General features: G+C 31.5%; 2 protein-coding genes and 1 non-coding gene across 3 annotated transcripts; 1 reads left to right on the forward strand and 2 right to left on the reverse strand.

The window, feature by feature from the left end:
* Window positions 1-227: 227 nt before the first annotated feature.
* Window positions 228-1,625, reverse strand: LOC108808020 (putative F-box protein At2g02030). The gene has a single exon (XM_018580226.2). The coding sequence runs from the start codon at window positions 1,623-1,625 to the stop codon at window positions 243-245; it is 1,383 nt and encodes a 460-aa protein (XP_018435728.2). The 3' UTR covers window positions 228-242.
* Window positions 1,626-8,305: 6,680 nt separating this feature from the next.
* Window positions 8,306-10,666, forward strand: LOC108811187 (amino-acid permease BAT1). The gene is made up of 8 exons (XM_018583226.2): window positions 8,306-8,517; window positions 8,604-8,864; window positions 8,939-8,957; window positions 9,045-9,264; window positions 9,345-9,526; window positions 9,609-9,898; window positions 9,988-10,117; window positions 10,188-10,666. The coding sequence occupies exons 1-8, from the start codon at window positions 8,330-8,332 to the stop codon at window positions 10,533-10,535; spliced, it is 1,638 nt and encodes a 545-aa protein (XP_018438728.1). The 5' UTR covers window positions 8,306-8,329; the 3' UTR covers window positions 10,536-10,666.
* A 143-nt stretch (window positions 10,667-10,809) lies between these two features.
* On the reverse strand, window positions 10,810-10,883 carry TRNAN-GUU (transfer RNA asparagine (anticodon GUU)). Its single transcript has one exon. It is a non-coding gene; the product is annotated as a tRNA-Asn (tRNA).
* Between the last annotated feature and the right edge of the window lie 1,065 nt (window positions 10,884-11,948).

Here is an 11,948-nt window from a genome sequence, read left to right on the forward strand (position 1 = left end):
TCAAAACTATTTTTTAATTATTACAAACTACAATTTACAATTTTTAAATGTTTCTCTATTGATATACATGGGATTGTCTTCTAAAATTAAGAAAACAACACTAATGAATAAGAAAATACAATGCTCTAATTAACCAATGGAATAAGTTTACTTCTATGCACAGATTCTGTCAAGAATGTATATGCGAAACACACACGATCATGTTCTGTTCTTTTTTTTTTTAATATACTAAATAAGCTAGTTCACAATGGAAAGTCTAAACTCTGAAAATAAGGAATGAATGTACAGTAACCAGGACCAGTAAAAGCAGAACCAAAAACTAGGCCTTGGCCAGTGGGACTAGAAAGCAAATGTACGAGATTGGAGAAATATAACCTTGAGACGATAACCTTCTTATTGTCCTTGGAAGTTGCCTTAAGTGTGATGAACGGCTCAACCGTTGAGGTATTCTTAAACCCAGGGGAAATCAAATAAGGGTCTATGGAGAACAGCTTCTCCGATTCCCACTCGGAATCCATTGTGTTTTTGATCCTCCAAAAGTGTTGCATACCATCACCTTCTGGCATGTTATTTGTCACCCAGATACGGTCACTTAGACTGCACATAGTAATCGTATTAAAATCACATGCCTCGGAAACAATCGTATTTGTAAAGACCCTAAACATCTCCGTGTGAATATTGTAACCAAGAATATTATACTCGTTACTCCGATTTGCAATGATCCAGTAAAGCCATCCCTTTGCGAATATTGGTTCCTCGTTTGCGCGTACATCACAAGGCGTATTCGCAAGGCACCTCCATTTCTTGACCTCGAAATCAAAAACCTCGCATGATAAGGTGTAGTTGCTTTCGTTGTTATGCAGCCAGACTAGTTTGTACGTTCCTGTAACGTCGTCTTTCCCAAGTCCTGGGAACTGTGGAGGTTGATTTTTGTTGTTATTATTGTCTTCTAAGCACTGACGCTGAAACCAGGAAAGAGGCAGGGTTTGAGCACGTACCATGGCCGGGTTAGTCACAATAATCGGACTTGTCGGCTTGTGCTCGTCGAATATGCAGACAAGACCCTCGCAACTACCCGAAACTCTGGTGGATTGGTCGATTTTTGGTTCAATGTGATAGACCGGGCCTTCTTCCGCTAGACAAGACGTCGAAGACCAGTCCAAACTCATACTCGTTAGAGTAAGACCTAAGAAAGATTCGTGGAGACATAGGAATTTGGGTTCTTGAGTTGTTTTCTGATGCGACATGTATCTATCCTTGAAATATTTAGACTTGATCTTACGACTCCAGTGTTTAGACACGATCTCGAATCGAGTTAGGGCTTTCGCTGGAAGCCTCAACATGATTTCTTCTAACAAATCGTCGTTTATAAATGGTAAATCATCTGTCCTATGTCTAAACCGTGTCTCTTCTTCTTTTCTCTTGCTCTGACCATCATCATCGTCTCTTCTTCTCTTCTTCCTCCAACCCTGTAACGCTGTATCTTCTCTTCTCAAGTTATAACAATAGCAACTTTCAAACCATGTATCAAGATATTCTTCTCTCATGTTACAATAACAACAACTTTCAGACCATGAATCATGATCTTCGCTTTTCTTCTTCCAGCTCCAATTCTGAAACACCATCGTCTCTTCACTTCTCATTCCTCTCTCTCTCTCTCTCTCTCTGTGTCTGACTTATAAACTCCTCTGTGTCTTCGTTTCTTCTTTCTGACTCCAATTTATAGCACTGGAATAGATACCTCAATTTTAACGTTTTTCCTTTTTTCTTTTTTTCTTTTCCTTTTGAAACAAGTTTTTTATTTTGTATTGCTGCTGTGATTAGGTTTATGATAATAGGTTTCTTTTTAACACGTTTCTGTTGTTTTTCCTTTTTTTTTGGTTTATTGTTGTTAACCATCGGTTTTGTCAAACTGAACTTGGGTGTTTCAAACAAAAAAAAAGTCAAACATAACTTGGATTCACAGAAAAAGTAACATCCTCATAGAGAAAAATCCCTAAGAGTCGGTAACGTAAATAAGAAAAAGGGAAAATATATGAGTCATATGACAAACAACTCAATACACCAAAGGACTAATTATTAGGCATGTTGAAAGCGCAGCATGATAGAGCTCATGTGTCTAACTTTCTAAGGCTCAACTTTGTGAGCAACTTAATGTTGTTATCCTTTGTGAGTAACTTAACGTTGTTAGACCATACACTCTATAACTTCAAATATAAAATCTTTTGCTCTAAAAAAAAACTTCAAAACTTCAAATATAGAAAAAATATTACCACTCAAAATTTCAAATTTGAAGTTTCATATATTTTTGTTGATTTTTTGGTCCTTGCATTTATATATTATATTTATGATTTTTAAATATTTTGTCCTTTAATCTTTTTGACCTTTTAAAACTTTATAACTTATAAAAACTTCAAATTTGCTTTTATAATTTTAATTTACACAAAAAACTAAATAAAACTTAAAATATTTTTTGAAAACTAAATTTAGATAAAACAATATTAGAAAAGAAACTTAACAAATGCACTAATTGATCATATATAAAAGTATTATGAAAATAGATTTATAGAATAATGTAGTATATTACTTATAATTTAATTTAATTTTTTATTTCGATGTAAAATTATATATTTTACTGTATCATTTTGTTAATTAATATTTCTATAATATTTTTATATATTCGCTATTTATTTATAAAGTTTTATGAATTAAGTTAAGTATCATAAATATAAAGAGCATAGTATAAAAAAAATTGAAGTTATATTTGAAGTTTTGTTTTTAGAGAAAATTAACTTAAAACTTCAAATATGAAGTTTTGCAAACTTCAAAATATATTTTGTTTTTGGAGATACTCTTAATGCTCAACTTTGTGAGCAACTCAAAGAGAAGCATGATAAATCTCATATGTCCTGTTTAGTCATATCACTAACAATGTAATTTTATCTTTCTGAATAAATTTACTTTCATTTTCTAGCTCTATTTCACATTCAGTTGTTAGGTAAGGGCCTTACCGTAAGGCCATACTTTTCATCCGTGAGTCTTTCAAAGAGTGTTTCACGAATGAGAAAATCTCTCAGTTAAAAGATTTATTATGTGTTTGAGAATTTATTTTACATTTGTCAAATTTCTATAAGTTATATTTTTGAATATAAAAATTTGTGGTAGAAAAACTTAAAAAAATTATAAACCAATGTGGATGCCGTAATGTACTACTTATTAGCTACATTAGAAATTTAATAAATTAATATTTTATAAATTATTAAACATTATAAATTAGTAAGATATTGGTACCAAGTTTGGCTAATATAAAATATAACATAATTCGATAAAATAATAAGATAGTAATATTTTGAAAACTTTTAGGTAATGGATCCATTAAAATCATATATTAATAGTTATCATATATATAAATTTTATATAGACATAATTAAACAGAAAAAAAATGTTGTTTATCTTTATTAAAACTAAATTTCATCTCTAATTTTATATATAATTTTATCCAATTATATATAAAAGTGAATTTGTATTCTACAATATGTAATCATCATACATCAAATATATCAATAATCTAGTAAAAACAGTTAAATCTATCTCTATAATTCCAAAAATAAAGTTTTTAAATTAATAACATCATAGACTAATAAATTTCTGAAGTTTCAATATTATTAATTTATATTTATAGAATTTTTACCGCATGTTTAGAAATATTTTGTGATATTCCACTATTTCGAAGTCACAAAATCATTAAAAACCAGTGTTATTAAACCCGGACCGAACCGGTGGTCGGACCAGGTTCAACCATGAACCGGAATCAAATGCAGGTTGGGTTAATGCCAAAACTCAACTATAATTGAACCGGTTAAAAACCCCTATTAAACCATTAAAAACCCGTGAACCGGCGACCCAACGAACCGGCTAAACCCTGGTTCTTGTATTAAATCAAAAATTTATTAATAAAACAATTAAAATTTCCTTTTTAAAATAAAAATAGGATTCAGATTAATAAGGTAAAGCCATCTCATATTTTTCTCTTGAGTCTTTGACGTCTATTCATGATTGCAACTCACAAGATATCTACTTCTCAAGGTATTGTAGAAGATTTTAAGAATTGAAAACTTAGACTTGAAGAACTCAATCATGGTATAATTTTTAATTTTATTTCATAGTATAAATTTTTAACTAATGTGTCTATAATTTTTGTAAAGGTGATGAAGATTTGGAGTGACAAAAATCCGGAGAATAAAAATTAAATATGTTTTTCTATTGATTTGATATTTGGACTATTACATTGTTCTATTACTTTTATTATATTTTTAGTTTGTTACTTTTTAAAAATTTCTAAACATTATGGTTATTGAAATATTTTATTTGATATGATCTTTATCTTTGTAAGAATATACATATTCAAAATATCATTAAATTTAGTTTACTCTAATCAAACCCGGATCGAACCGGATCGAATCTGGTCGAACCACATTGACCCATGACCCAAAAAATCCGGTTCACTTGCCGGTCCGGTTTTAACAACACTGTTAAAAACCAATGTTTTTTTTTGAATAACCAATAGTCCAATGTTTAGCCTTATTATACGCAGATATAATATCCTATATATTAAAGGAGGAATATTTTGAAAATTAGAAACTCAAGTTTGTATTAATTAAAAAAAAATTATATCATATGTGTCATTCAATTGGAGTATTAAACTATTCTACGTGGCAAGCTTAGATTGAAATTGAAAAAGTGAATGATCCAATTTAATTTATTTTATTTTCTTTCCTTAAATAAAACCTACGGAATTATCATAATTAACTAATATATATATGATAATTAATGATTCTAATAATAAAGATTTGATAAAAAAAATTATCTCCTCCATCATTTTTTTGTTTAATTTTATATTATTAAAATAAAATAAACAATCAAATTAGCTACAAAATTAAAATTTAGATTTTTTTCGAATATGTTATATTTTGAATTAAAAACGACAATAAATGACTAAAACTATTAAAATTATTATGTTAAAATTAATGATCAAAGGTTTAACATTTTTATTAGGCCTGAGCATTTTAACCTAGACCCGACCCAGAACCGGTCCGAAAATACCCGACCCAAACCCGAAACTGAAAGTTTACAAGTACCTTTTGGATCTAAATTTCTTTTACCTGAATAGATCCAGACCCGAAGAGAACCGACCCGAATAGACCCGGACCCGAAAAGAACCGACCCTAATAGATCCGACCCGACAAGAACCGATTTATACCCAACTTAAAACATGTATATTCAAAACTATGATTTTTTGTGTTTTGTGTTATATATATTATTTTTTATTTAGCTGAATATCTTTTGTTAACCATATTTATTAGTATTTTTTAACATTTTTAAGTAATATGAAGCTTTAAAAATAAAATTTAGAGTTTAAAAATGTTTTATGTTAATTACTAATAGATTAATTTAAGTTATTTTGTAAATATTTAGATCTATATGACAAATATTAATTAAATTTGAGTGAGTTTGGGTATGACATATATTTTTTAGATTTTAAATATCCGAACCCGATATGGACCCGAAATGTTACAGGTATTTACATGTATTGGAATTATAGACCTGAACCGACCCGAATCCAACAAGATCCGATCTGGAACCGACCCGAAAAATTACAGGCACCTATATGGGTCTAAATTTTCAGGACCTGAAAGATCCGGACCCGATAGGACTAGCCCCTAACCCGCCCCGAGGACCCGGATTACCCAAGCCTAATTTTTATTATAAAAAGATGCACATGATTTTAAAATCATATGTGTAAAAAGTATCATTTAATAATAAAACAAATATATATAAATTAAATTATATATACCATATAAGATTACATAAATATTTTAATATTAAAACTTTCTGTGAATTTTCAAAAACATTTATAAATTATAAACTTATTATATAAGCGCTGATCATAAAATCATATGATTATGAAGTCTCATTTAATAAATAACTATATAAAATATAGTATTCTTAGAAAAATATGTTGGTCAATCTTAACTTATATTACACTTTATTAAACTACTTATCGAATTGATAAATACTGTGCAAAAAACAAATCTCGCATTTTCCTTATATAAAAGTTACGAAATTACCTAATATGATTAAGGTATATATGAAAATTAATTATTATGAATAATAAATATTTGAAAAAAATATTTATCTTAGTTGTTTTATTTATTTATTTTATATTATTAAAGATACTAAACAATCACATTAACTATATAATAAAAACATTTAGATTTTTTTATTATATGTTATATTTTGAATTTTTGAAAACGTGAATTATTAGAAATTTGAAGATCTCACTTTGAAAATTTTTTGATCAATAGCTTAATTTGTTTTGTTATAATAAGATACAAATAATCATAAAATTGTATAAATATGAATTTTTATTAAATAAATATTCAAATTAAATAACTTTCTTTAAATAAAAGCTACGAAATTACCTAATATGATTAACGTATATATGAAAAATAATGATTATGAATAATAAATTTTTGATAATAATTTTTGTATCTTAGTTCTTTTTGTTTAATTTTATATTATTAAAAGATATTAAATAATCACATCAACTATATAATAAAAACATTTAATTTTTTTCTTATATGTTATATTTTGAATTTTTCAAAACGTCTATAAATTATTAGAAATTTGAAGATCCCACTTTGAAAATTTTGTGATCAATAGCTTAATATTAAATATGAATTTTTATTTATATTAATATGAATTTTTATTTAATAAATATTCAAATTAAATTATATATATATATATATATACCAACGATTTAAAGCAACAAGATTGACTGCATCAATTTAGTCGTCCAGTTGAAACCTTTCAAAACTATGTGGAAGATTAAAGTCAAAGTAATTCGATTTTGAAAATAATAAGGTGATGGTTCTAAAATCATTAATATGGTTCTTAATGATGTGAAAGTTAAATATTAAAGAATTGTAGAACCTGTTTTTGAAATAAAAATGACTTATTGACCACATTAGAGTTTTTAATTATACATATAAACAATGTGATAAAAATTTAAATCCAAATCGATCAGGCTCATCATAAATTCAAAATGGATTTTGGTCCATAACTACAATTAATAATATCTAGCCTAACTTATCTCATATATATTAAATCACTTGAATCACTTGAACTATAATTAAGTAACAATTTAGTACAAGTGAAGTTTCTTATTTTCTTAGTCTTTCTTTTTGATATTTTTACTTTATTTTTAACAGTAACTAAATTGAAGTAAAGATTATAAATTTGATAGATAACAATTTGTTGAAATTCTTTACAACTTTTTTTTATCTTTAAACAAACATAGTTGTGTTCAATCGAATACATATTAATTTGATGAACACTAAATATGAAAGAATAATAAACCTTTTCTTTTATGCTTATGTTTTGTTTTTTATATTTATTTTTTAAATTTAGAGCTTTAATATTAGTTTTAGATTTGATATTTTATTAGATGATAGAATTTTTTTTTGTTTTTTATTCTTTTATTTAAATATATAATATTTTTTAATAAATAACTTTTTGACAACATGACTCCAAAATTCGTATAATATATAATATGATCTCCAACTAAATAATTTTTTTTGGTATAAAACCGAATAAAATGCAAACCGGCTGTATATAAACCAAATCGAACCGAAGTAAATATGTATTTAGAATATTAGTTATATTTTACAAACCGAAATACCGAAAAAACCGAACCAAACCAAAACCAACTCGATATTCGGATTGAACACCCCTAACCCTAATCCAAATAAAACCGAACTATTATTTCATTTTCTAAAATATAATAAAAATAACAAATTCATCTCGCGCGAGGCGCGGATCTTATCCTAGTATAACAATATTTATCATCATATGAACTGGCTAGAAACATAACTATCACAATAATACTCTTAATTAGGAGATTATGTCCAGCTGATGTAGTTAACAACTAAACTATATATTCATTATATCTGGTCATCGTGAGAGACTGTGGATGCTACAGTTGCATATGAATATATTAACCTCCACATGTATTTTAACATTTGTAAGTGAATCTACTCTTTTGGCCACTTCTGGAGTGTATAGACAAAGAAGATCACACGCCACATCTTTTAGAATCCCTCGATATTATAAATTTACAGCTGTTTAAACTACAAAAAGAAAATGTAAGAGTAACATACTAACATGGGTAAGATGTCGCTACCAATGACAAGTACAGAACCAATTAATCAACGGATTTGATTTGTGTATATGTAAGCAAAGACAGTTTAAAGCTTTTTAACTAACAAAAATGGAAAAAGCTAACCAAAGCGAAAAGGTTAGACTTTTGGATGGTTACGTAACTAACAGAAACACATCCCAACAACCTTCGGACAAAGCAGCTATGGTCGGAATCTCCGGCGATCATCAGTCTGTAGATTCTGGCCAAGCCCGTCTCAAGGAGCTAGGCTACAAGCAAGAGCTCAAGCGTGACCTCTCGTCTGTCTCCTCTCTTATGTTTTGTCTCCATCTGAATTTCAGTTTCTTTTTTATCTCTAAAAAGGTTAAACATTTTGACTTTCCAGGGTCTTCTCCAACTTCGCCATCTCCTTCTCCATCATCTCTGTCCTCACCGGGATCACCACCACCTATAACACCGGCTTGAGATTCGGCGGGACAGTCACTCTTGTCTACGGATGGTTCGTGGCTGGAGGCTTCACTATGTGTGTGGGGTTGTCAATGGCTGAGATCTGCTCCTCTTACCCGACTTCCGGTGGTCTCTACTACTGGAGTGCTATGCTTGCTGGCCCACGATGGGCTCCTCTTGCCTCTTGGTTGACCGGCTGGTAGTACACTCTTCTTCTTCTGCATGAATCTTTGTTTCTTTCTCTCTCTAAATTGATTTGTCTCAATCTTTCAGGTTCAACATCGTTGGTCAGGTTTGTTGGAGAGTTCAGACCAAGACTTTTAACTTATATAGATCACTGTTGTGGTCTGTCTGAAAGTTATAGGTTGTGTATTTGCAGTGGGCAGTGACGGCGAGCGTTGACTTCTCTCTAGCACAGCTGATTCAAGTGATCGTGCTTCTCTCCACCGGCGGTAAAAACGGAGGAGGATATGAAGGATCCGACTATGTTGTGATTGCCATCCATGGTGGAATCTTGTTCATACATGCACTTCTCAACAGTCTCCCTATCTCAGTCTTGTCTTTCATCGGACAGATTGCTGCTCTCTGGAACCTACTAGGTACCTTCTCATCTCTTTGTTTGTGTGTTATGTCTCAAAGCAGAGCAAGTTAGTAAAGGATCTGTTGTTTTGTTATTCAGGTGTCTTGGTACTCATGATTCTGATCCCTTTGGTCTCTACGGAAAGAGCAACAACTAAGTTTGTGTTCACTCATTTCAACACTGACAATGAAGTCGGTATTACCAGTTACGTTTACATATTTGTCTTGGGGCTACTCATGAGCCAGTACACTATTACAGGGTATGATGCATCTGCCCACATGGTGAGTCTTGAAACAAATGGGTTCTGTTTCTATGATTGTGTTAAGCTTTGATGATGTAATAAGATTAAAAAAAATGTTGTAGACTGAAGAGACCATCGACGCAGACAAGAACGGTCCAAGAGGAATAATCAGTGCAATTGGGATATCAATTCTGTTTGGATGGGGTTATATATTGGGCATATGCTATACGGTCACAGACATACCTTACCTTCTGAGTGAGACTAATAACTCTGGTGGGTACGCCATTGCTGAGATCTTCTACTTAGCTTTCAAGAGCAGGTTTGGGAGTGGTGCTGGAGGGATTGTGTGCTTAGGCATTGTTGCGGTTGCTGTGTTTTTCTGTGGCATGAGCTCTGTCACCAGCAACTCCAGGTATGTACTTGTGTTTGGTCTAAAACTTATAAGCATCGTTTGTATTTTGCATTTTGACCATATGCATGCATGTGCTTTGGCTACATCAGGATGGCTTATGCGTTTTCCAGAGATGGAGCAATGCCATTGTCTCCCTTATGGCACAAAGTGAACAGCAAAGAGGTTCCTATTAACGCAGTTTGGCTCTCTGTTTCCATATCATTTTGTATGGCCCTCACCGTAAGTCCCCTATCTTTGTCTCTTTATATGTGTTTAGATTTGCTGTTCTGATGTGATGAAAAACTGGCAGTCACTAGGGAGCATAGTGGCGTTCCAAGCAATGGTGTCGATAGCAACTATTGGACTGTACATAGCATACGCAATCCCTATCCTTCTAAGAGTGACATTGTCACGCAACACCTTTGTGGTTGGACCATTCAGCCTTGGGAGGTACGGAATGGTGGTTGGGTGGGTGGCAGTCATATGGGTTGCAACCATCTCCGTTCTCTTCTCACTTCCCGTTGCATATCCCATAACGGCCGAGACACTCAACTACACTCCGGTGGCAGTCGCTGGTGTGTTGGCCATAATCCTCTCGTATTGGCTTCTAAGTGCACGCCATTGGTTTACTGGACCGGTCTCCAACATTCTTGGCTGAAACAAGTTTATAATCTTGTGGGGGTTGTTTCATGTTTGTTGCTCTCATTCATATAGTAAAGCATTCTAGCTGTAACTTACCTCTTATATATACAAAGCAAGCAACAGCATCTCACATTCCTATACTATAAAGTTTAACTTAAATTAACAACTAGGATAATAATCAAATCAAAGTCTTTGAAGGAAATTTCAAATGAGACCTTTATGTAAGATAAAAAAACATCTCATAGTGTCCTGGAATGACAGCTAAAAAGAGGGTAAGGTAGAAATATGAACGCTAGAAGGACGCGTTGAACCTCCGACCTTGTGGTTAACAGCCACACGCTCTAACCAACTGAGCTATTCCAGCTTTGTGTATTAAGTAAGCAAATAAATTTAATTATTTTCTACCGTACTTGCCAGAACTTGACTTGTAAAACGGACAATCAAAAGTAGAACAATGTGTGTTTCAAAAAAGAAAAAAAAACTAGAACAATGTAGTATTTTTCTCCCCCGTCAAGAGACCTGCTAGATTAAGATTATTCTTGGTATATTTATAGCCTTTTACTTTTTAACTTGTGATCTTGTAATGCATTTGTTTTTTCTAAGGTTTCAGATACCTCATACCTTGTAACATATAGGTCCTAAGGAGTGTTTTGAAGCAACGTTAATTTAACATCTGTGGATCTACAAAACGCGAAAAACATGTAGAAGTCAACAATCAAAAGAAAATTCTACTTAGCTGCTTTGTGGTTTGTTGAAAGTTCCATATCCGTACTTTACATATGCATTCAACTATTCAAGAGTACTTTGAGTTGTTTGGCCTTTGGCTTTTAATTTATTTGTCTGCTTTTTCAAAATTCCATTCAACGAAATCACTCTTGACCGATTATATAGATGGAAAAAAAACAAGAAGAAGAGATAAATATATGCTATTATGATTTTTGGGTTTAGGAAAGTATTCTGTTGGATTCAACTTGCGCACTACACTCCACCCTCAAGTCCACTACTCACCAAAAATACAAAACCTCACGTTTTGTAGTTAGAAAACAAAAACAGACATTTCCAGTTTTGGGTTTACGGTTGAGTGGCTGTGATTCAGTCATTGACTTTCTTATTCAAAAAAACTAACTACAGCAAGGCATGGATTTGCAAATTGCCATGTTTGGCTGTTTTTTCGTCTCTCTTATACATTAATTGATTATTCAGAGTTTCGAGTCGGTAACATTTTACAACCACTACATTTTAATGTGTTTCACGTAGCTCTTCAGTTTTACTTGGGTTTGGGTGGGAAAAGGCTTCGGTTTACTTGGTTAAGCTTGTGGTTGGGTTAGGCTTAGTTTAAGGTAAAATTTTGGGTCAAATGGCCCGCTCGGGTGGTTGTTTCTTTCTTCAGTTTAATACAGAGCAAAAGATTTAAAAGGAGCTTAAGTTA

Source organism: Raphanus sativus, chromosome 6 (assembly GCF_000801105.2).
Source record: "Raphanus sativus cultivar WK10039 chromosome 6, ASM80110v3, whole genome shotgun sequence".
NCBI lineage: Eukaryota > Viridiplantae > Streptophyta > Magnoliopsida > Brassicales > Brassicaceae > Raphanus > Raphanus sativus.

What these genes read in the sequence shown, in the direction of transcription:
- LOC108808020 (XM_018580226.2), bottom strand. Translation starts at nt 1,625, where the DNA reads ATGGTGTTTCAGAATTGGAGCTGGAAGAAGAAAAGCGAAGATCATGAT.
- LOC108811187 (XM_018583226.2), top strand. Translation starts at nt 8,330, where the DNA reads ATGGAAAAAGCTAACCAAAGCGAAAAGGTTAGACTTTTGGATGGTTAC. An exon ending in TGCTCTCTGGAACCTACTAG is followed by an intron (nt 9,265 to 9,344) that starts GTACCTTCTCAT and finishes TTTGTTATTCAG; the next exon opens with GTGTCTTGGTACTCATGATT. An exon ending in TCTGTCACCAGCAACTCCAG is followed by an intron (nt 9,899 to 9,987) that starts GTATGTACTTGT and finishes TGGCTACATCAG; the next exon opens with GATGGCTTATGCGTTTTCCA.